The sequence below is a fragment of the Lynx rufus genome, unplaced genomic scaffold (assembly GCF_022079265.1).
Source record: "Lynx rufus isolate CCGP_SWC_20201006 ecotype Redwood Valley unplaced genomic scaffold, mLynRuf1.p SCAF_1, whole genome shotgun sequence".
NCBI lineage: Eukaryota > Metazoa > Chordata > Mammalia > Carnivora > Felidae > Lynx > Lynx rufus.
The window spans coordinates 138,493,692-138,518,073 of NW_025814823.1; the positions used below are offsets into that span (position 1 = coordinate 138,493,692).

Here is a 24,382-nt window from a genome sequence, read left to right on the forward strand (position 1 = left end):
GAACACACTTCCAGTGCTTAGCAGTGAGTAATGTATAGAATTGTTGAATCACTATACCGTAAACCTGAAACTAATGTGATGTGGTGTGTTAATGATACTTCAATAAAAAACGAGGCAGTCTTATTTGAGAAACAGTGGAGGACAATTGCTTTAAGGTAGATTGTCATAAAGTCTGAACCCTATTTTTTTTTTTTTTTTAAAAAGATGAACAGGAGAGGGAGTAGAGAGATCGAGTGGGGAGGTTCTCTTTGCATTAAAGTGACCAAGAAAGGCCTGTTTGGTAAGGTGATATGTAAGCAGACATAAGGGAAGTGAAAAAGCCACATAGACGTCTGGGGAAAGAATGTTGCAGACACAGAGAACAGAGGATGCAAAGGTTCCAAGGCAGGTGAGTGCCAAGCCTGAGGAATGGCCAGGAGGACTGTGCAGGTAGAGTGAAGGGAGGGGTGGTGAGTGGCCAATGAGTCAGAGCCAACTAGCGCTCAGATTACAGGGACCAGATGGAGGTCAGTGAGGAGTTTGAATTTCATTCTGAGGGGCATGGGAAGCATTAGAGGGTTTGAGTAGCGCATTGACTTGATGTGTGTTTTAAAAGGAGCCCCCCGGAGGGTTCCTGGGTGGCTCAGTCAGTTAAGCGTCCGACTTTGGCTCAGGTCATAATCTCATGCTTCATGAGCTTGAGCCGTGCATCGGGCTCTGCACTGAGAGTGTGAAGTCTGCTTTGGATCTTCTGTCTCCCTCTCTCTCAAAAATAAACAAACATTAAAAAAGAAAAAAGTCTAGGAGCACCTGGGTGGCTCATTCGGTTGAGCGTCCGACTTTGGCTCATGTCACGATCTCACAGTTTGTGAGTTTGAGCCCCAGCATCGGGCTCTGCGCTGACAGCTCAGAGCCTGGGGCCTGTTTCAGATTCTGTGTCTCCCTCTGTCTCTGTGACCCTCCCCCACTCGCGCTCTGTCTCTGCCTCTCAAAAATAAAGAAACCTAATTTAAAAAAATTTTTTAAAAAGTCTAGGATATAACTGGGGGTTTGACCGAGGTAGGGTGGGGGATGAGATCACTGGGGAAAGGAGAAAGTCAAGGAGACATGAGGCCAAGGTATTGGAAGGTCTATGTTCATAAAACTGAAATTCCTGAGAATTCTGACAAGAGTGGCATTGGGGAAAGGGAGAGAACTTGCACCAGGTGCTAAATTGTTCAAGGAGTCTGTAGATGAGTGACAACAAGGAGGGGTAGTGAGTGGTATAATCGGATGCCATGAAACTAAAGGAAAAAAGGGGTCTGGGGGTGAGGGACAATAGCTTGGAGGTGACAGGGACAATGGGTTTGAGAGAGAAAACAAGATGAATAACTGCAACAGAGATCCTATGCCCCACAAAGCCTAAACTATTTAAAATGTGCTCCTTGGGGCGCCTGGGTGGCGCAGTCGGTTAAGCGTCCGACTTCAGCCAGGTCACGATCTCGCGGTCCGTGAGTTCGAGCCCCGCGTCGGGCTCTGGGCTGATGGCTCAGAGCCTGGAGCCTGTTTCCGATTCTGTGTCTCCCTCTCTCTCTGCCCCTCGCCCGTTCATGCTCTGTCTCTCTCTGTCCCAAAAATAAATAAACGTTGAAAAAAAAATTAAAAAAAAAAAAATAAAATAAAATGTGCTCCTTGGCAGAAAAAGCTTGCCAAGCCCTGGCTCAGGGTCTCAGAATATTATCTCTGGAGGAGAATTTAGAAATCAGGGAATTCTATCATCTTTATTTGATGAGGAAACCGATGTCATGAGAAGGGCATAGAGGTTGTCTGAAGAGGGGTCAACTGATGGGTTCATTCATCCATTCATTCATTCAGCCTCGACCCTGTGCTTTGTTGTTGGTGCTGATGGAAGTAATCCTTTCATAACTTCTGGTTAGGTACGGGCTCCCAGTTACGGAATGACGAAATCACAGGGATAAAAGGTAGAGCCTAGAGAATCTAATCAGTGGTATTGTATGGTATTGCATGGTGACAGATGACAGCTACACTTGCGGTGAGCGCAGCATAATGTAGAGAATTGTGGACTAGCTATGGTGCACACCTGAAACTAATACAACATTGTCAACTACATTTCAATAAAAAAAAAAAAAGAGGGCGATAAAAACTTCTAGTGGGGGGAAGACAGGCAGTACCTAAAGAAACAAAGTAATTTCAGAAAGTCACAAGAAAATAAGATTGGGGTGAGGTGAAGGCTCTGTGTTAGAGAAGCCAGGGAAGACCTCTTTGAGGGGATGATTTTTTTGACATGAGAACGGAAAGGTGAGAAGAAGCCAGCTGTCTGGAGATACGGGGGAGAACCACTCCTGGGCAAGGACCGAGTGGGTGCAATGCCCTCGTGTGTGGAGTGAGCGTGGCATGTTCAAGGGTAGAAGGAAGGAAGGGCGGCAGCACTCAGGGAAGTAGATGAGGTGAGGTTGCCTGGGTGAGCAGAGATAGATGTTTATAGGCTCTGGTTAAAGAAATATCTTATTCCACGCTTGATGGGAAGTTATTGGTGGCTTTTAATCATGGGTGTGGCACGATCACACGTCTCGAAAAGATTGCTGGCTGCCGGCAGGGGAGCAGAGTGAGGGAGACCCATTTGCCAGAGATGGTTGGGAGGCACTTACAGGAGCTGATGGGGGTTGTTGGGACTGTTGACAGTGGAAGTAGAGGGAAGTGGATCAATGCAAGGCATATTTTAGAAATAAAGCTACAAGTACTTTCGAGTGACCCTCTGGTCCTTGATAATGTCTTTATTGGGTAAGTCACCCCCTCTCAATTTTTAGCCGGTGGCTTTCACCTCTTCTGCCATCAGAACTGTGAGCGATGCCTGCTGTTAGGTCCCTCTGCCTTAATTCATCTGGCCCTCTGTGTTGTGTAGGTGCTCGGGAATAGGAGGGGACCCAGCTGCTTAAGAGAACACCAAACAGTTGAGGTACTGCCTGACCTACCCTGAGTCGCTGTTCATCAGTACTCCGAGATCTAGCAGGAATTCTTTTAATTAATTGATCAATTAATTTAGAGACAGAGTGAGTGGGGGAGGGGCAGAGACAAAGGGAGAGCGAGAATCCCAAGCAGGTTCCCACACGGTCAGCAAGAACGCCCAGTGTGGGGCTCGAACTCATGAACCGTGAAATCATGACCTGAGCCGAAACCAGGAGTCAGATGCTTAATGGACTGAGCCGCCCAGGAACCCCTAGCAGGAATTCTTAATCAGGGTGAGGTCTTTATCTCTGGGGGGAAAATAAAAAACAGTTCAGTAATGCACCTTGAATGGTCTCCCTAGGTGGTTGCTTTACTGGATGGCTTTTCTTCTCTTTCTCCTCTTTTGTCTCTATCTCTTGAATCCCGTTCATCCTTCAAGATTCTACTCAGTTGTCATTTCCTTTAGTAACTTCTTCCTAATTCCAGCGGCTAATGCAACTGTTTTGCTCCTTAGCATTCCTGGAGCATTTTATGGTACTCTAATAAACTGGATGATAGAACTCAGCACTGATCACATGCTACCTTGTATGTAGTTACTTGCAAGTGTCTGTTTCCTCTTTCCGTCTCATACTCTCCTAATTAGTTAATCACATGCCCAGGAGCCCCTAGAACAGCGTAGGTGCTCAATGAGCATTTGCTAAATTCCAACACTGGACACGATGTTTTAGACATATTTATAGGGCCTTTAAAACTGTACCATTCACATGCTAGTTGAAAGCATTTAGCATAAATAAAAACATCACTTTCTTGGTGTAGTGTTTCCCAGTCTTACCAGATCCTAAGAGCAGCCTTTTGTGCTTGTTTAAAATGCAAATTCTTGGGGCGCCTGGGTGGCGCAGTCGGTTAAGCGTCCGACTTCAGCCAGGTCACGATCTCGCGGTCCGTGAGTTCGAGCCCCGCGTCGGGCTCTGGGCTGATGGCTCAGAGCCTGGAGCCTGTTTCCGATTCTGTGTCTCCCTCTCTGTCTGCCCCTCCCCCGTTCATGCTCTGTCTCTCTCTGTCCCAAAAATAAAAAAATAAAAAAAACGTTGAAAAAAAAAATTAAAAAAAAAAATGCAAATTCTTTGTCTTTTCCCTCGGAGAATCTGATCTAGTAGGTCTAGGTACATTTTGGAAATCTGCATTTTTTAAGGTACAGTTGGGGAAATTCTGTTTTGAAGAAGAGCTAGTCTCTCTGACTAGTAGGTTTTAAAACGTTTATGCCTGAAATCATATTTAAATGAATTGAATTACAGAAAGTTTTTCAGCATACTTAATGTAACGGAAAGTTAAATTTGAGACTTTTTTATATAGCACATCTTTTTATTAATTATCATAAAATGATGCTAAAAGTATTGGTATAGGTCGCCTTTTGGCAAACTTTTTTCTGTAATGAGCCAGATAGTAAATACTTGAGGCTTTGCAGGCCACATGCGGTTTCTGGGACACATTCTTTTTTGTGCATGTGTGTGCGTGTATTGTGTATTTTAACAACTCTTTAAAATATAAAAACCATTTTTAGCTCCTGGGCCGTATAAAAATAGACACAGGCCAAATAGAGTTTGCCAACACTTCGTCTAGATTAAACTACGTGTATTTGGTTTTTAAATTTTGTCTTCTTTCTCCTTGTTAGCCGAGAGCCTGCAGGTTGCAGTGAAGGCCTCACAGACGGGCGATGCATGCCAGTCATCCGAGGAAGGTTGCGGAGAATCTGCCTTGACAGATACTCTGGGTCCCCCTGACGTGCCAGGATCTTCTACAGCTTGTAAGTGAAAGTACAGGCCTTTGCCGTGAGCCTGAACACAATCTCTGGAGCATAGAGTGGTCATAGGAAATGAAGGCAACGACTCTGTCCCTATTTGGAGGAGACTTGATGTATTTTTTTAAATCCGAGAAAACCTGAGAATAAATATGCTAGCCTGATTTATTTACGATAACGGCACTGGCATTCCCAGGACAAGGATTTCAAAAATAGTTGGTGGGTTCTACTGCTCTCATACCCAGGCAAGCTTTGTACCTTCCCCAAACCTGACCCTGCTTCATTTTTTATTTGACTTACTGAGTACAATTTGGAATATGGTTTTGAAAGAACTTTTAAACTTTCGGTTGTTTGGAAATGGGTCTCTGCAGTTCACGAGAGAACAAACCCTTGAACTTAACCTCCTGTAGGCGTCCTCACCTGAGAAGCCATACGCCAGAAAGCTAGGCTGCAACACCTTCCCCGCAGACACAGGGTTTGGTGATGTGGTTAAAGGCAGAAGTGCCAAAAATTCTTGATCGGCGTCATCATACGCTTTGGTTCAGATCAGAATTCGTTTATAAAAAGCCCTGTTGCATATATTTTAAATACAGAAAGACAGCATGTAGAGAATTAGGTGATTTCTCAGAACCCCATGATGTTCTGTACGGAAGCTGAATATTTACTTCCCTACAGCTTTCTGAGAGAAGAGCATAGAGGGTTTATTTTTCCTTGTATTTGGGTGATAAAAACCTTCCTTCCACCAGGCCTTATTATGCACAAGATAAAACGTCTTTAGTAGCTAGAGATGAGAGAGGATTAAATTGTCCTTGAATTTCTTTATCAACATCCCATGGTTGATCAAGATACACGGACGCAGTACAGTTTTAAAATTCTGTCCATTTTTGAAATCACTAATAATTATCTTGCTCCCTCAAATTTCGCTTGATCCCATCCTGCATTTCTAGTTTCAGAAAGTGCACATATGTTTTTCATTTTGACACAACCCCGATTCATCAAGGGAGTTGTACTGCCCTGGGTGATTTCCTTTTAAAAGAAAAAAACTCATTATGCCATTGAGGGAGTTCCGTCTAAAAATACAGGAGGGCTCTGCTGCTCTCAGACTCCCCCCAGGGACAGCCAGAGAGGAGAGGCTCCCCGTGGCTCTTGGAGCTGCTCAGGGGCACATGGCCGTACCTTCCCTCCCTGTTCTCCCATCTGTACCTGTATCTCCCAGGATTTGGGAGAGTGCCCGGGGACACCCATGACATCTGCCAAAACCATTAGACTATTTGCCCTGATACCAGGATCCATGTAGGCAGGGGCAGGTTGATAGGGTCCTGTACCCCCAAAGACCTAGTCATTTGTGGGCCGGGTTGGAGGATGGTGCTATAAGACTTAGATTCTCTTTATAAGGTTGGCCAGAGCAAATACTGTTTTTAATGAGGGTCTGTAACTGACTGGGTCAGTTCTTTGTTTCACTTGGAGGACTGGGTCCTTCTAAGTCAGGCCCATGCCAATCTGAGGTCATCCGCCAAGCAAGGCCTTCAATTTTTAGTTCTCGATATACCTAATAAGGTGGGTCACTATAACCTACTCCTGAAAAAGTTCTGGAGACCTGAAATTGAATAAGAAACAGAGGCACCTGATAATTTGGCTCACCATGGGGTTCTTTGCCCATTGCTGGTTCTCATTTGTATGGGGTGGTGGGGAGGGAGAGTGTGAGAAGGGCTAATTCTTTGGTAACGTGTTGGGTATCTCTCTAAGAAGTAAGGGTAATACCAAGTAGTGGAACCATTTTTTGAGTGGTGGAAAATTTCTGTAGAATGTCCCTTCACTATAAGTGAAAAGCATTGACTGACTTGGGCAAAATGAAGTTAATTTTTAGCTGATTTAATCTGAAGCAGTTTCAGCTTAAACAAAAAATTCTTTGTAATAGAAGTGGCCTTTGGGGTCCTGGGGATTTGCATTTAGAAAAGGCGAAAAAAGCATTTCCTCCATCAGAAAGAAAGTTTCAAGATAGCATTGTGTGATAAACAGTGTCCCAAAGTGAATATTTCACCAGGGCCCTGACTGGACATTTTTTCTAATGAAATGGTGGGTGTGAAACTGCTTTGGAAAGTCTAGTTTAAATCAGGGTAAGGTGAGCACAGTCTAAGTTTTAACTGAGTTCACATGGGTAAAGAAATCAAATTGTACCAGCAGAGATCTAATGGATGGAGTGAAATCCGTGTTTGGTACTTAAAAATATTTCTGGTCTAGAAATATTTCTGCGTTTCATAGGTTAAATACACCGTATTTACAACTGTTATGAATCTAGATTCTAAACAAGTGTTATGAGAAAAAAACACTTGGAAATTGTTTTTCAAGAGTTGTTTGGAGATAGGGACAGCTTCCTTTTTGTAGGACTATGGGCTCATAAAGTATTCACCATCTTCACGCTGCTCAGAAAGATATTTCACTCCTGTTGTTGGATTACTCCTTCTAAGCCTTCTTTATGGTCTGCTGTTCTTACACGGGCCGCAGAGGAGCCTTTCACCGAGCTGTCTCCTTCGACCTGGGTCTGCCAGCCCTTGCTTTTTGTTCTCCAGTGCCTGTTTTCAATTTCCTTCTCCCCAGCAGCTTTATCCGAGTAAGTGAAAGTGAGATGTAGCATATACCCCTCTCGGTATCACCAGCCTCACATGAGCACCTGTCTGCAAAAAAGAAAAATTAAAAGATGGGTGATAATTGCTGCCGTTTGTCAGTTTGGTATCTAATAGCATGTAAGCTCCCCGAGGGCAGGGACACTGTGCTTTGCATTGTTTCAGCATCTTGTATGAGAGTATGTGATACGTGGGATTTTGTGTTCCTTATTTTGAAGTCCGTGTCAGCTGCGTGCAAAAGAACCCGGTGCGCTGGCTGCTGTTTGATGATGTCCTTTTTGTTTCTGTCTCAATGGTGTGCTTCCAGCACTAGTCACAGAAAGGACAGGAGGAAGAGGCTGTTGGGATGTGGATCCTGGGACCCAGGGTGTGGGAACCGACCTGGCGGTCTCTGATGCAGGGGAGAAGGTATTGTGAACTGATTTGTTAGTAAATGGCACCAGTTACTTTGTGTAATAAAATAACCACAGGTCCTGGTCTGTCCGTGGCAGTGAGTGGTATGAAAGCATTCTTCTGCATTGTTCTCGATTTCGGTACTCATATTTAAGCTTTCTCACTTAAATCCTCTTAAAATGTTCTCACTCTTCCTATTCATGTAGGTGTAAACAAAGAAATGATTGGAAAGTTATTAAACGGTTTTAAAACTCGATTGTTTGTGTGTCTGCGCACTCTTACTTCTGGTCTCCCTTCTGCTCTCCGCCCTGCAAACCTCTGCCTTTTCACCTGCTACACTTAGCAACTCTTGGCTGAGAGGTGCCCCTGGCGTCTGTCGGGGTCTCTAGGCAACCAAGGGACACTAAAGCGGCAGAAAGAATTTTGACTTCAAATACTGTTGCTGCTTGCACGTTCTTTTATCTTCCTCTCATTTCAGGTTGTTTTCCTGTCTCCGCCCACATTGTCACCTACTTTTTTTGTGGGGAGACTTCTAATCAACCTCACCATTTTTTTGCTTGGGGCAAACTGGTTCTAAATGCCTCTCCTTTTTGGACACAGTTTACATGTAGTATATACCACTCTTTGAAAAATTAAATCATGAAACTTCCTATTCCCTTCAAATGAGCCTGGGATGTCAGAAAGAGGGAATAAGAATATGAATCTGGGAGGTGCTGAGTGGCCTCCCCAGGGTTGGCTGGGGCTCGAGAGTTTTAGTTTTCTCTAATTTCAAATTAGGCACATTACCATGCACCAATATGTGCTAATGTGGAAAAATGACAGATGTCCTATCTTTGTGTACTAATATACATATTATATATTTTTGCAAATATTATACGTGACTGAGACTTCAAGTCCAAAGATTTTTTTAAAAATCCGTAAAAAATATGGCTGTGATTTAGTGTTGTTGTTGTTGTTGTTTTAAAGATCTTCATAGGCCAAAATAAAAAACGGAATGCAGTATTTTACTTCACTGACTGTAAGCTCTCTGACTTACTTTTTTCTTAAAATGTTCCTGCTTTTCTTCCTTTTCAGTGTGGCCTTCACTTTTCAGTCTGTAGCTTCCAACTGCTTTTGTCGTAGAGGCAGAGAGGGAGGGTAAGAGGGCTGGTTAGCTAGGAATAGTTTTTTTCTTGAACGGACCCTGTGGTGACTCCCACTCCCAAGGTCTTTTTTCCTTCCAGGATTCAGTCACAGGTAAGTGAAATGAGGTGTGAAGGTTCCTCGTTGGGTGAACCTATCTGGAAGAACTTTCATAAGGCATTTGAGAAAATGAACTGACAAATAGGGCAGGATCACCTGAAATCAGACGTAGGAAAAAAGTGTGCAATGGATATGTTGTAATTAGCTTCCTTAATAAGGTAAGGCTTAACACAAAAATTGGAAAGAAATTTAAAAATGAGTGCTGCAAATAGTGCAGCATCCTGTGTGTAACTCAACCGCTGCAACTCTATACATTCACCACAAGGTGGTGGACTGACTCCGTGAAAAATACGACATTGACCCTGTCCTTTCCAACTTCGCGGTTCTGGGGAATATGTAACCGCATGTAGCATAATCCAACTCATTTCTATGTTTCTGATTTTTATAGAGTATAAAAATTCTATACCGTACGATTTTCTTATTACAAAGGCAATGGACTGTGCAGCAAGGACAGAACCACAAGAGCAGAGAGAACTCTAGAACTCTCTAGAGAATGGGAGTTTTTAGCCCAATTGCGGGGGTGGAGGGGACTTGGGTACAGGTCTAATGACTCTAAACTTCATGTCCTTTTCCCTCCCTTATCCTTCCTGTATTAGAGGTTCTGCTTAGTGATGAAATCTTTTATGGCCCGGGAAGAGTGTGGGAGAGGGGTAAGAAGGGATGTGGCTATTTCATTAAAGTTTCACTAGCCTGAACTAATTGAATTTAACAAGTCCAAAGTTACCTGAGAACATTACCATGGCTGACTGTTCCCTGTGGTTTCAATTTAAACCTGCTCAGATAAGAGAAAGCACTATACAAGATAGGCTCTAGGCGGGCATGGAATCTGATGATCTCCTATAGCGTAAAGAGTGGAGTACATAGCGAGCGTCAGTATTTATTTATAGAATGCAGTGTGAGTGTCCATTAGATGCCAGGCTTCGTTGTTAAATTTGCAGTTACAGCACTGAATGCACATAAGAACTCCTGCTACTTGTTGCCTTACATCCTAGTGAAAGAAGACGGACGATACCTGAACAGACAATTGTTCAGTTCAATTCTGGAAACTGGAAATCCTTACTACCTGCATGTGTCTCTAATGTGTGCCTTAGAGAGACAATGAGACACAGAACCCTTCCCCCAGGAGCAGATGGTCTCCAGCCTCACTGATGGCCTCTGCTGTTAGTACGTTTACTAAGGCAATCCCAGACGGTTCCAGTGAACTCACAGTAGGATCTGGAGCCGGCCAGCTAGGTGCTCATCCTTGAGCCACCTCTGAGTCTGATTTCCTCTCCCAACCATTGACTGTCTTGGCTTTGTGAATCTTTTTTTTAATTTTTTTTAACATTTATTTATTTTTGAGACAGAGAGAGACAGAGCATGAACGGGGGAGGGGCAGAGAGAGAGGGAGACACAGAATCCGAAGCAGGCTCCAGGCTCTGAGCCATCAGCCCAGAGCCTGACGCGGGGCTCAAACTCACGGACCGTGAGATCGTGACCTGAGCTTAAGTTGGACGCTCAACCGACTGAGCCACCCAGGCGCCCCAAGCTTTGTGAATCTTAAACATGGATATAGGGAGCAAGAAGTCAGGCGTGATGTTCTCTAGCTTCCAAATCTGGCCTCCAGAATGCAGGGAGCCAGCCTGGTCTGAGGGCCAGCTTCAGCCTGGGCACCGAGAGCTCACGTGACAGTGTGGTGTCCACAAGGTAAATATCATCACTTACGGAGAGAGTACAGAACTTACCGACTGTCATCCCTTGTTGTTTAAAGAGATGTTTGGGGGAAAAGTTACCATGTATGTCACATACAGAGTTTGCACAGATGGGGCTCTCACTGAGCGGTTGTTTAATTCTGTAGGCTTTGATTTCTGGCAAGGAAAGAGGGTCATCATAGAAGACTTTTGAGGGAGTGAAGTGATTTACTTGAGGTCATACATTTTGGACACTGAGTGTAGCTTTTCAAAAGTAGTGCGATTTCATTTTCTTGTTCTTTACATATTTTAGGTGGAATATAGAAGTTTCCCAGGTGCTTCACAGTCAGAGGTGAGCTATGCATACCTGAAATATATCCTCATCCTCTTGTTATTTTTGGATAACGAATGCTTTTTCAAGTATTTGACTTTCACGATCTTATTTTCCAGATTATACAAGCGATACAGAATTTAACCCGGCTCTTATATAGCCTTCAGGTAACTGTGCTCCTCTATTCTTTGACCTTGTGAATGTTTTCTCTTAATGCAATTCATTTTATTTGATGACTCCCGGCCATTACAAATTAGAACATACGAGAGGCAGTCAACGATCTTAAAAGAATGCCAATTCCCGAAGTGTAATTCCTCTAGTTGCATTGAACTTCACCTGGTTTTGTAATCACAAGGCAACACCACTACTTTTTGTAACATTCTTCTCTGAAACCATAAAACGGTTCATATCTTTAAAAAATATTGATGACTGTGACCTGGCCTGAAGCTTACAGTGAAACTCTTAGGTGAGTGTAGCATGACTTCACATTTTCTGGTGAAAACTTAAATTCACACCTAAACTTTTTTCACTTCCACATGTGGACTTGGGCCTTTTGAGCACTTAAATAATTCATGTGCTCTTTCATTCGTTAGTTTGTTCATCCACCCAGCATTTATTGAGTGCCTTCTCTCTGCTTGGTGCTACGCTAAGGGCTGAACACACAAAGGCAGATGAACCACAAGGCCTATCGTCGAATGGCTCACTGTCTTTCAAGGAAAGGCAGGCACAAAAAATGGTTGCATTGAGGATTACAGGGTTGGATGATCCCTTAGGTCATGCACAAGAAAGGCCAAATACATCCGATTGCTCAATTTATGATTAAAAGCATTTTGATGATATAAAAGCAATGTTAGCGTCATGGATAAATTGGAAGAAAAATTTGAGGATGTAAGTAAATAAAATGGCTTGTGATTCTATAGAGAGAATTATCCTTGTTACATTGGTGTATATCCCTCTAGTTTTTAAAAATTATTTTATACATGCTCTTCCATAACATGTACTTTGCTACATGTTCAGCTCTTACTCTGTAGCACAGTATTTAGAGGCTGTATAATATTCAAGTCTATGGAATTTGTCCAGTTCTTTTTATTATTATTAGTTTTTAGAGTTTATTATTTTGAGAGAGGGAGAGAGAAAGGGAAACAAGGTGAGCAGGGGAGGGGCAGAGAGAGAATCCCAAGCAGGCACTTGTCAGTGTCTACACCGTCAGTGCAGAGCCCGATGCGGGGCTTGGACTCACGAACTGCAAAAGCATGACCAGAGCCGAAATGAAAAGTCTGATGCGTAACCAGCTGAGCCACCCATGCATCCCAGAGTTTGTCCGATTCTTCATAGCTATACTTCTGTAGGAAGTCTGTTAGATATTCTTGTATATTAACCTCTTAACATAGCTGCATGTTTCTTTAGGATAAATGACTAAAAAAATTTTTTTTTTTAGGTTTTTAGTAGGTATTACCCAAATAATCCTATCAACACCCCCTGTCTCCTTCTCCTCAGTTTAAAAATAGGTCAAGGTGTCTGATGATCTTAATTTTCATTTCTTTGATTACTGTTGAAACTGAACTCCCCCCGGCCACTGGCTTAGTAGCCATTCATGCTTCGTATCTTTTACCTGTTGAATATTAATAGAAAATAAAGTTGGGTGTCAGGGTGGCTCAGTCATTAAGCATCCGGCTTTGGCTCAGGTCACGATCTCACAGTTTGTGAGTTGGAGTCCCACCACATCGGGTAAACACAAGTCCCGCTTCAGGTAAAAACCTGAGCCCTGGATGAGCCTCACTTCTCTCTCATTGTCTGCCCCTTACAGGGCGCGCTCTCTCTCTCTCTCTCTCTCTCTCTCTCTGCCCCTTGCTCACTTTTGCCCTGTCTCTCTCTCTCTCTCTCTCTCAAAAGAAAAAAGTTAAGTATGACTGTAAGTTTTCACCAGAAAAAAGTGTAAAGTCATGCTCCATTTAATGTTTTCTTATATGTATTTTGACCGCATCAAGACTTCTTTTATGTCTTATTGATCATGTATCTATTGTTCTGGTAGCACCACCTTAATAATTAAAATTTTGGATTCTATTTGAATATATTATGGTGATGGTCTCTTCTTGTTCTTTTCTTTACTCATCTATATATTCTTTCATAAGAGATTTGACTCACTCTGGCAAGTTTCTTACCCTTGTACCAGGACTGATTAATTAAAATTTCCTATTTATGAATGAATTTGGGTTGAATTGTCACCTCTGCAGTAATTAGTGTCCTCTTAGGGAAAATGCTGTTAGTCATCTCTTATTTTAGATAAAAGGAAGATGTTTTTGTTTCAACAGTTCTATTCTTTAGAATACTCCAGGTAGAAAGTTAAAATTTGAAAGTAATGATATTATGGTTATTCTTCAGTACTTACATCATTTTATTTTCTTGGCTTATACTTTGTCTTCTGGAAATGTGTTAAGTAACTGTGGCAATAGCAAGCATCCTTGTGCTGTTCAAGATGTAGTGGGAGTACCTTTGGCATCTGACATTAAATGTGCTGGTCTGGGATAGCTGGTCTTTGAGTTGATTCATCATGTAAAACAAACGTCCCTTTTATATTTTAACGGGAAAATGGATATAGTTTGAGGACAGTTCATTAACTTTTGGGAGATGAAAACACTGAGTATCCCAGCTTGTGTTGCCTGATGAAGACACTGACAGGTCACTGGTCTTCTTGTCAACCTTTCATGGGACCCTGTGTGGGTTCAACGTTCAGAAAAGCTGACCTAAATGACCTGGTGTTTGCACCACATGAGATTGAAGGGAGGTATTGAATTCTCCAGTGTCTTCTCTTAACCTCAGCTTTTGAGCTTGTCTGAGGATGTGGGCTCTGAAAGATTTCTATTCAGGGAGCATTCACCTCTTGTGAAGCTGTATCTCTTACATATGACTGAAATTTTTACCTGAGCATTTTCAAATCAGATGAAAATGAAACTTGATCCCTATATTAGGAGAGCAGAGTTGGAGATAAGGTATGGGGAAGGTGGAAGGGAGAAGACAAAGAAAAGTTGAGAGAGTAAATTGGGAATTTTCCTAAATTTGAAAGCAAGTGCTGTTCTCTTTGCCAAATATAAGGGTCAACTGTACATGTGAAAATGAATATCCAGTCTCCACATTCCACCTCGATACTAGAGACGAGAGTGGTCTCATCTCAAATGCTAAGTAGATGTGAGGAATGCTTCATGGTAGCCCTTAACTAGCCTGGTATAAACTTTTCATGAGCACTGTACTTTCCTATGGTAGTTTGGGCACATAAAATACTGGATGTTCGTTTGTTTTGCTATACTGATGCCCTTGAAATTTATTAGAATTAATAAATGTACAGTCTACAGTTGAACTAAGTCAGCAGAATCCTGAATGGTTTCTTATTTATGTGCTAATTATTTCATATTTAAAGATAAAGTAATTACTATTTTCAATGATAATCGTTCTCTTTTTAATAACTTCTTAAAGATCTTAAATATTCATGCCAATTTTGGAATTGTTTAAGTAAGTTTTCAAAGTTAAAAACATGAATTTTATTTCAGAAGGCCCCAGCAAGTACATTTTTGAATCTTATTTCAAGACAAGTGCCAATTTAAAATTTACTTGAGTTCTTTAACCTTCAAAAGTGCAGGGAATTGTTGCTCTAACAAAGAACTACTAGTCAAATCCCCATCTTACCAGCATCTGTTACATGGGCAGTTTTCAAAATTCTTAGGAAAGAAAAATGTGAATTTATTCCTAGGAGACTAATAATTTCTCATAGTGAGTCAAAACACACATACATACCCAGTATGTGGCCATTTTCAATTTGTCCCTTTTGTGCTTCTTTGTGCTTTAAATGGGAACTTTTAAAATTAAAAGCTTCCAAGGGCATTCACTGGGTTGTTTTTTTCTTTCTTTCTTTCTTTCTTTTTTTTTTTTTTTTTTGGTTTTGTGGAATCCTTCCAAATCTTGGCAATTATTTCCTGTGAATGCTGCCAAACTTTTCATAGGCAGATACCGTAACTCCAAATGTTTTTTTAATCTGGTTGGTAATGTCCTCTGGGCTTTAGAGTATCTATGTTCCCTTAATCATTCCAGCCTCCTGTTAGCAATCTATTAAACAAATGAATTTCAGCTTAGGACTTTACGTATGACCTTCCTGCTATAATACAAAGAAATAACAGTAACGAGATAGCTTTACCACTTACGTATCTCCTAAATATGAAATTAACGGCTGTTCTCGGGCATTATGTTATAAAAAGATTATTTACCAAAAGTCTCCAAGTGGTTGACTTTTATTTTTGTGTTTTCATGTATGTAATGTAGCTTAAGTAATTTCTGGTTTGGGACTCAACGGATACTACCAGGTTTATATAGAATCTTAAATTCTCATGAATTATTGAGTGGAGAGACCTCAGAGAATGAGACATAGAACAGGAACGCAGTCTTGTGAATTTATGTACTGAATTCTTATTCAAAAGAGTTGCTTAAATATTACCAAATAGCCAGCAACAAACCACATTTCCAAAAGAAGGGATGAGTATTGCTTTTGTGCTTTTTTTTTTTTCTTTTGTGTATTAATTCCCAAATGGTACTGCTAGGCAATGTGGATAAGCGTATTTGGAAGGTTAAGGTCAGTCTTTGAAGATAACTTAGAAAAAGGACAGAACATTAAGGGGAAATAATTTGGTCGTGCTTTTTGTGTCTAGAGGTAGTTCCCACTCAAAGCCCAAGCCCGCGGAAGCCATGACCGTTTTCCTCTCCCCTGCTCTGACAGGCGGCCTTGACCATTCAGGATAGCCACATCCAGGTCCACAAGCTGGTTCTCCGGCAACAGGAGAGCCTCTCCCCAGGCCCGTCTTTTCGAGGGGGCCCGCTCTTTCAGGACCAGGAGAAGGCCCGCCACCTGGAGAAGCAGCGGGAAGAGCTGGCCAACGTCCACAAGCTCCAGTACGAGTTCCAACAGGATCAGCGGCGCTGGCACCGCAGGTGCGACCAGCAGCAGCGGGAGCAGGAGGCCAAGGCGAGCCGGCTGCGGGAGCGCGAGAGGGAGTGCCAGTCCCAGGAGGAGCTGCTGTTGAGGAACCGCGGGGAGCTGGACCAGCAGCTCCAGGAGTACCAGCAGAACCTGGAGCGGCTGAGGGAGGGCCAGCGCCTGGTGGAGAGGGAGAGGGAGAGGATGCGGGTCCAGCAGAGCCTGCTGTGTGGCTGGAAACACAGTCGGCAGAGTAGCCTTCCCGCAGCATTTTCTCCAGGAAGCACAGAGGTACGGGCCTTCTGTGCTTGTGGAATTGGTGTGTAAGGCAGCTTCTCAAAGACAGGTTCAGTCGTGGTCATTCCTGCGACATTGACCGGATCCGGTATCCGCCGTTTTGCTGTGGCGTTAAGAGCTCACAAGAATTAATCTATAGGTAGCAGAAATGAGGAACCTGTGCCTGGGTGTCCCGGTCAGTTAAGCGTGGGACTTCAGCTCAGGTCACGATCTCACGGTTCCTGGGTTCGAGCCCCGCATCGGGCTCTGCGCCGTCAGCTCAGAGCCTGGAGCCTGCTTCAGACTCTTCTCCCTCGCTCACTGCCCCTCCCTTGCTCACACTCTGTCTCTCAAAAACGAATAAACTTTAAAAAAATATTTAAAAAAAAAGAAATGAAGAACTTTTAGGGAGACAGGCATAGAAATCTTGGCTCACGCTACAGAAATTTGAAAAACCTAGGTCCTGTTTGGATCAAGGGCTCGTTGTACCCTGTGATGCCCTTATGCAAGGGAAGAAACACAGAAACAAGTCTTCCAGGAAGGCAAGGTTTGTCCTAAGGCATGCTCACCGTGAGCGTGCTGCCTTACCTGTACTTGAAAGACCTCTTTTCTTGATCGTGCCTTCAGAGTTTTATATAGATACACCTTTTAGCGGATTAATTAGCTATTAATGTGCATCTTTGGGTACTGAATTCAGTAGGTATGATACTATTCTGTTACTCTAATTTTATTGTTTTGTACATTGACGTATTAAATTTGAAACCTGTTTGTTTCACTAATAGTTAACATGAGTATGCTAATTAGTGGCTGGGCCGGATATAAAATCTTTTTAAAGATGGTCTTCCATTCGTACACCTTCTACTCATGTTTGACAGTGCTCCTTGTTCCGGGAATTTGCTGCACTCTGTGCACATAAATACTTTTTACCGATAGTGCATAAAGTTGTAAAACGTGATAAGATTATAAGAAAGATCTGTGATGCATACGATTGTCCTTTCGAGTTGGCTAAATTACATTTATGGCAAATACCTCATGTATGTGCATATATTTTCAACAATTTATTTAGCGAAATTGAAAAATGTTGTGCTCTCCGAAAGTGGTAGCATGCCCGCTAGGTTCTTTTGTTTGTTTTTTGCTTTTGTTTTGTTTTTAAAGATAGGCTGGAGACGGCGAGTTGAAGTTTTGGTCCGAGCTCATTTAAAGGGGGTGGGAGGAGGTCTAATGCTCTTATTAAAATCTTGATGGCTAGAACTATTAGAAATAAATACTTTACAAAACTTGCACAAATTGCTGGAGGAATTATTGTACTTTTTTACATTTTCTTACACAGGTAATGGAACTTAATCGATCTGAGAGTTTGTGTCATGAAAATTCATTCTTCATTAATGAAGCTTTAGTACAAATGTCACTTAACACTTACAACAAATCGACTCCATCGGGTGTCTATCAGGATGCCACTTATCCCCAGAATATATCTAATTCGGATTTGGTAAGGACTAGTGAAAATCAAGTAGACCTCCACCTGGACGTTTCTCAGCCCTTGGATGTCAACCATGAACTGTGGACAGCTGCTGGGTCCTGTCATCAGATACCCCCTCTCCACCAAAGCAGCAAGGATTCTTGTAAAAATGGTAATTAATGTTTTAAACATCATCTGTATAGTTTCAGCAAGAAGCTGTTTGTCTGAATGGTTGGCTCTTCTTCAGAGTGAATCAAAGCGAGTCCTAGAAAGGGAATAAACTGGTTCTGATGAGCTGGAGTTTGTGGCATAAACTTCTTTTTGGTGAAGTCTGGGCCATTTTCTAGCCAAGTTGGAACATGGTTAGAGGGCTTTGAGGATGTCACCAAGGTGTAAGAACCAGACAGTGTTTTCAGATCTGTGGGTTAAACGATAGATACCAAGTTGCTTCACTTTTAAGGTAAAGTTATTCCTCACTGTAGACCCTACCACGTCCCAATACTCATAGTCGGCTCTCAGAAATAAAAGATATAGACAGGGTTTGTGTTGGGACTTTATGGCCTATCAGGGCAATTTCCTGTAACGTTAGTGAAATCTCTCCTGCTATTAAACACCTCAAAATGAAACTGTTAACATCATTTGTCATTGTTTAAAAAAAAAAAAAAAAGTGTTGTGTCTCCATAAGTACCTCATAATAACACAATTTGCTAATCCCATTAAAGCATTTGCCAAATATAAATGAAAGGCAGCTCCAGTTACCAACTCCACATGAATCCAAGTGATTTAAATCTATGTCTATTATAAATTGTTTTCTAGGGGATATGAAGTAGGGAATGAGAAGAACTTGAAACCTCTCTACCGAAAAACAGATGGCACGCAATAGAATAAACAAATGGCTGGCCACATGGATGTGAAATAAATCACTGACAGCAAAATCTTTCAGAAACATAAAACAAGCAATAGTGTAGAGATCTTCAGAACTTGACACAGATTTGTTTCTATACTTTATATATATTCTTAGTTTGTTAGTGGGATAATTTCTCAGCGAAGGAAAGTTTCGAAGGTACTCAGCCTCTCTGAACTAGAGAGTGACAATTCCGACACTGCCTGAGAGCTGATAGGTGACGGATCCAAAAGTTGTGAATTTTTAATAGTGGATGATAATTTGCCTTATTTTGTGACTGCTGTAACATTCTGATTTCTTGTCAGTGTGTAGGAGAGAATGAAATCCTTCTTTGAAGCTTCATTTCAAACATCCTCTGAATAAAAACAAATAAACTGGAATGGTTCATTGAGATTTTTTTAAATAGGTAGAATTTAGAGAACGTGACCCCTTTATTATCTTGCAACTTTAGTATTTTGGAGACCCCGTTGAAGAATGCTTTTTCTAGGTGACCGTTGCTTTGCTGTGTTGATTCATTAAGTTGCTTTTGACAGTGTTTTTAATGTTGTTGGCAGTGTGGTGTCGCATACCGGCTTTGGTATAATTCAAAAACTCAGTGTGAGTTAAACCACATTCAGCTTTTGTTTAAAAGCAGCGTCTCTCTCTTTTTGTATGGCTCCCATCTTTTTCTTTTGACTTGTGCTTCAAAGGATGAAGCTTTTAAACATTTGGCAGCACACTTGCAGGAGATAGAAAATGTACTAAGGAAATAAACAGTGATTATATCCAAAACCAGCCTCTCCACATGTAAGAAATTAGAGATAGCCGAGGGAAATGCTGAGAAAATGTACTTATGCTTCAGTTATCGTGTGTCCGGCGTAGGCCAAGGACACTGAGGACATTGGCAAAAGAGAGGAAAATCAACCTTGGCCTGAATCTCTCAGGAACATCCTGGTGTGTGTGTAAGTAGGGATTAGATCAGAATGCAATGTGTGCTGTTAAGCACTAGAGTTTTGCAACTAGTCAAAAAAAAAAAAAAAAAAACAACCCTGTTTATATTTGTTTAGGTAAACGTGATAAGCACTTTCTGGAGGAGAGACAGGGAAGAGATTAGGAGGTGATAGAGAAGTGGGATGAAAATTGGATATATGTTCTTAAGAGGGTTGTCAGGGCCAGATAAAATTGTTCCAACCACTCTCGAGCTTTCACAGCTTTTAAAATTGAAAGTAGCACAAAATAAGCTGCCGATGGTGCTCTTGCCTGACTCCCGCACCCTGGGGTGGGGCAAGGGGGAGGCTCTGGGCTGGCAGAGGCAGACGCGGGCCCAGGATGTGCGGATGGAGAGAATCCCAGTCCGGTGCCCGAATTAAGGACAAGGCAGCGTCAGCGTTCCCTGGCACATTTTGCCGCTGAATCTCTGGGTTAGTGGTCATTCAGTGACCACCACTGAGGACCTGTGGCTCACGATATCCTGATGAACATTTGCCTGGAATGCTCTTGGCTGGTGTGTTTGTTAAATGTGCATTTAGCCATGTTTCATTAATGCCGTGCTGAGGATTTCACCCTTAGGCTTTAAGGTCAGCCATATTAAGACACCTACTTGAAGAATGGTTTGCTCTTTTGTGCTCTGATACCGTGTCCATATGATCAGCTCAGATCAGCGGAAATGTGAATTTCTAGCACAGTAAGCCGGACGGAAAAAGTTGTGTGTCAATTAAATTCTTGCATGTGTTTAGACGTCCCGCAGATGGGAATTTTCATTGATTTGTTCAGGTCAGTTTCACCAGCCACTTTATTGTGCTCTGGTTGTAATTGGATTTTGAACTACCCTTCCACCACTTGCCTCCACCACCAATTATATGACACCGCATTTCAAGGACTGGACTACGGTTCTCTATGGAGAAATCATTTGATGCAACAGTCCACTGAGATGCCTCTGTTCTTACCTCCATTTGGGAGGAGGACCTGAGGTATAGTGACTTGGTCCCACAGCTGGTGAATGGTAGAGCCCCAGATGGAGCCCAAGAAGACTGGCTCTGGAGCCCATGCTCTTCACCATTACACTGCACATTGTTAATTTCTAGAAAGCTGTTTTGAATTGTGCTTTTTATAGAAGTTGGAGTAGAAGTGGAATAAATGTTGCCGTAATGCCTGGCAGGATGTTCACAATTACAGCCAGTTGTGGTGGTGGTTTTCTTCTCCTTCCTTCCTTTTCAGCATTACCATTTGGAAAATGTTTCTAGATATTTGGGATCGTGGTGGCCAGTGCTTGCATGGATTCTGAGCATCTTCAGATACCATAAATACCCTTCAGCTTCACTGTTTTCCCATAAAACACATTTTCTTTTTTTTTCTAGTTTTATTTTATTTTATTTTTTCCCAATATATGAAGTTTATTGTCAAATTGGTTTCCATACAACACCCAGTGCTCATCCCAAAAGGTGCCCTCCTCAATACCCATCACCCACCCTCCCCTCCCTCCCACCCCCCCATCAACCCTCAGATAAAACACATTTTCTTAAAGAGCATTTGTTTCTCTAATGTTACATAATAAAAACTCCGTGTTGGGGCGCCTGGGTGGCTCAGTCGGTTAAGCATCCAACTCTTGATATTGTTCAGGTCGTGATCTCAAGGTCATGAGATTGAGCCCTGCGTTGTGCTCTGTGCTATGTGTGGAGCCTACTTGGGATCCTCTCTCTCTCTGCCCTTCCCTTGCTCGTGTTCTCCTTCTGTCTCTCAAAATAAACATTAAAAAATAATAATAACTCCATGTTATTTGTAAATATTTTTTAAGTCAGCACTTTAAAGAACTCTACTTTCCAATTTTGGAAGTTGTTTCGTGAACACAATTCTTGGGTGTTTGAATATTGAATCCAAATTGGAGTTTGATTTTATTTATGGTGGAAGAGATGGTTGTTTTAAGAACTTAATCTGTACTCAGGGACACAAACTACTAGAAGACTATAAGACTACAGAAAATTTGAATTTCTTTAAACAATATAGTCCCTGTAGGACAAGTGCTGTGTAATTGGACCCATGAAATGCTCAACTTTACTATTCTTCTTAAAGGCAAAACAGATAACTTATTTCTGTGGTTTTTTTTTTTTTTGTCTCTTACCTTTAGAATTCTAGAACTATTTGGTGTCTCTATTACTTTACATTTAATTTTTTTTTCATTAAATACCAGGCAAAACACTCTATGGTATGGAAATTAGTATGAAATCTTCTTAGTCTCCCTTTCAGTTATATTTTTATCTGTATCTCACTATTTTGAGGTTGCCTGGAAAGTTTCTTTTCAATATAGTTAAAGCATTATGGTTTTGCCATGCACATGATAAAATTTAAATCAAGAGCCAAATTTTATGCATTAGTCATGTTGCTATTGGAAGAAGAATAATTTTATTAAATTTGGATTCCAAAAGAGTGTTTCCCTTTATTACACATTAGGATTTGGTGCCCATCAAAGTATTATCAAAATTCAAAGCATTGTATTCAGAATATTTCATCTTGGCAGTGTTGTTGTTTTTAATACAGCTGTGTTAAACTTTCATTGGTGTGTTTTTTACATAAGGATAGAAAATAGAAAAATTTCCAAATAAAAAGCTAAACTGTAGTTAGTATTTAGGTAACAGTTTTTAAGAAGTGAGTGTATGATAATTTCTCATGTTTTTAAAATATCCCCTAATTCAGAAATGCGCACCCTATTTGTGTAATCTGTGTGGAAAGAAGGCTGGCCAACAACCTTCAGGCAGTTTCTCAAAAAAAGTGAAATTGGCAATGGAGAGTATAAGCTTCAAGGACCAAAGTGTATTTGAAAGGAGGGGTGTATTAGTTTGCTAGGGCTGGTGTAATAAAGTACCAGACAGGGAGGCTTAAACAACAGAAACTGATTTCCTCGTGGTCGTGATTCTAGTGGCTGCAAGTCTGAGATGGAGATGTTGACAGGGTTTGTTTTGCTGAGGGCCTGTCTCCTGGCCTTCTAGAGTGCTGTCCTCCTCCTCTGTCTTTGCTTTGGTTTGTTCCCATGCATGTCTGTGTCCTAATCTCCTCCTCTTTTAAGGACACCAGTAATATTGGTTTAGGTGATGACCAATCACCTAGGTCATGCTGATGACCTTGCTTACCTCTTTGAAAGCTCTATCTCCAAATATATTATGAGGTAATGGGGGTTAGGAGTTGAGTATGTGAGTTTGGAGGTGGGGAATACAGTTTAGCCCTTAACGCAGGATAAAATAACTGTTTTTCTCATGGCAATAGTTGTAGGTATCGTGAAGGCTTTTAATTTTTTTAATGTACCAGAGTTGAACTATAATTTAACTACATTGTGAGCCTTATTTACTTGGTTAGGGGAGTGAATTGAACTTTGAAAATTGTGCTAAATAATCTATATCTGCTTATTGATGTATTATCAATCCTGGATGTCAACACATAGAAAGTGGGTCAGAAAATATTGAGTCTGTAGATTCGTTGGACCGTATTTCCAAACATAGGTCGTAATTAAGGAGCTTTGGGAATTTTGAGCTCTCTCTCCGAATGAGAGGGATAGTAAATGCTTTTATTTTGAGTTGCTTAAATGAACCAAAAATGGAAGGGTTGAGAACATTCATTATGACATCAACTTATTGTCTAGATAGATCTAGGGGAGTTTATAGAAGTCAACACTGGGAAGTCACTGGGCAACTCTTTTTCCTGTGGAATTTTGACTATCACTTTGGGAACATTTTTAAGGAAATCACAGTATTACTTGCTCTCGGTAATCCACACCATGGCAAGACTATAAAGAATTGGACTCAGAGGCTTAATTTTAATGTTTCTCACTGACAAGTATAGATGATTGACTTTCTCCTTTTGCAGATTTTGTACCAGGAAAGGGAAACATGCCATTTGCTTGTAGAGCCTGGTGAGCCCCCGGTGCTGACTGCCAACTTCCTGATTGCATAGTTCTCTGGGGGAAGGTTGGCTGTGTGAGCCAACTGGGCCAAGGCCATCCCGCCTTAGCACGTAGAGCCCAGTACACAGCAGGAGAGTAAAACAGCAGGTGGGTGGATTCAGAGGCAGCCAGCCAGCCATGTGGCTGCCTGTTCATTCCCACCCTGGGTTCCAATTTGGTTTCAACAAGCTGCTGAAGTTGAGTCCACTCAGTATGAATGATTCCAGAGGTTAGGCCTAGCCTTGGGTCATCCTTAGCTTAAAACACGAAAAAAAAAAAATACTTCCATGTAAATAGAGACATAAATGCACATATCAACATAAATGTGGTCTATGGTCTACACATTTTACCTTTCCAGTACAGTGTGGCTTTATTCCCACAGTGATTAAGGGTTGGGTTTGGAAGGGAAGTTTGAAACCATTCATGTATTTAACATACCTGAAGGATAAGCGGTGGTCCTGTCAGTCTCATTGAGTCCTGAGACAGTGATCCAAAACTAGCAAACGTTTCCCTTCCACAGATCAGAATTTGGGACTCCTGTTATCACCCGTCTGTCTGTCTTGCAATGGAGGTTCCATTTGGTAGGGCTTGCTTCAAATGTGAAGTGTTCAGCTGAGGACTGTTAATTTATGTCTGCCCAAGAAGAATATGACCATCTGGCTCAGTAGGTGGCAAACTTTTTCTTAAAGGACAACGTAGTGAATGTTTCTGTCTTTCCGGGATATCAGGTCTTTGTCGCATATGGTCAGCTCTGCCATGGTAGCTCAGAAGCAGCCACAGACAATGTGTAAAGAATGAGATTAGCTGTGTTCCAGGAAAAGTTTATTTATAAAAGTGAGTTGTTTTTTTTTTAATCCACTTCAGTTGAAAAGGTTATACTCCTCGTTTTGG

General features: G+C 41.7%; 1 protein-coding gene across 1 annotated transcript in view; it reads left to right on the top strand.

Annotated features, from left to right (window-relative positions):
* Positions 1–24,382, top strand: part of ARHGEF28 (Rho guanine nucleotide exchange factor 28) — a 122,084-nt gene that overhangs the window by 75,043 nt on the left and 22,659 nt on the right. Inside the window, exons 22-27 of the mRNA XM_047068626.1 lie at positions 4,598–4,729; positions 7,655–7,755; positions 10,966–11,004; positions 11,103–11,150; positions 15,746–16,234; positions 17,550–17,850. Coding sequence (XP_046924582.1) covers positions 4,598–4,729; positions 7,655–7,755; positions 10,966–11,004; positions 11,103–11,150; positions 15,746–16,234; positions 17,550–17,850 — 1,110 coding nt within the window. The remainder of the gene's footprint in view (positions 1–4,597; positions 4,730–7,654; positions 7,756–10,965; positions 11,005–11,102; positions 11,151–15,745; positions 16,235–17,549; positions 17,851–24,382) is intronic.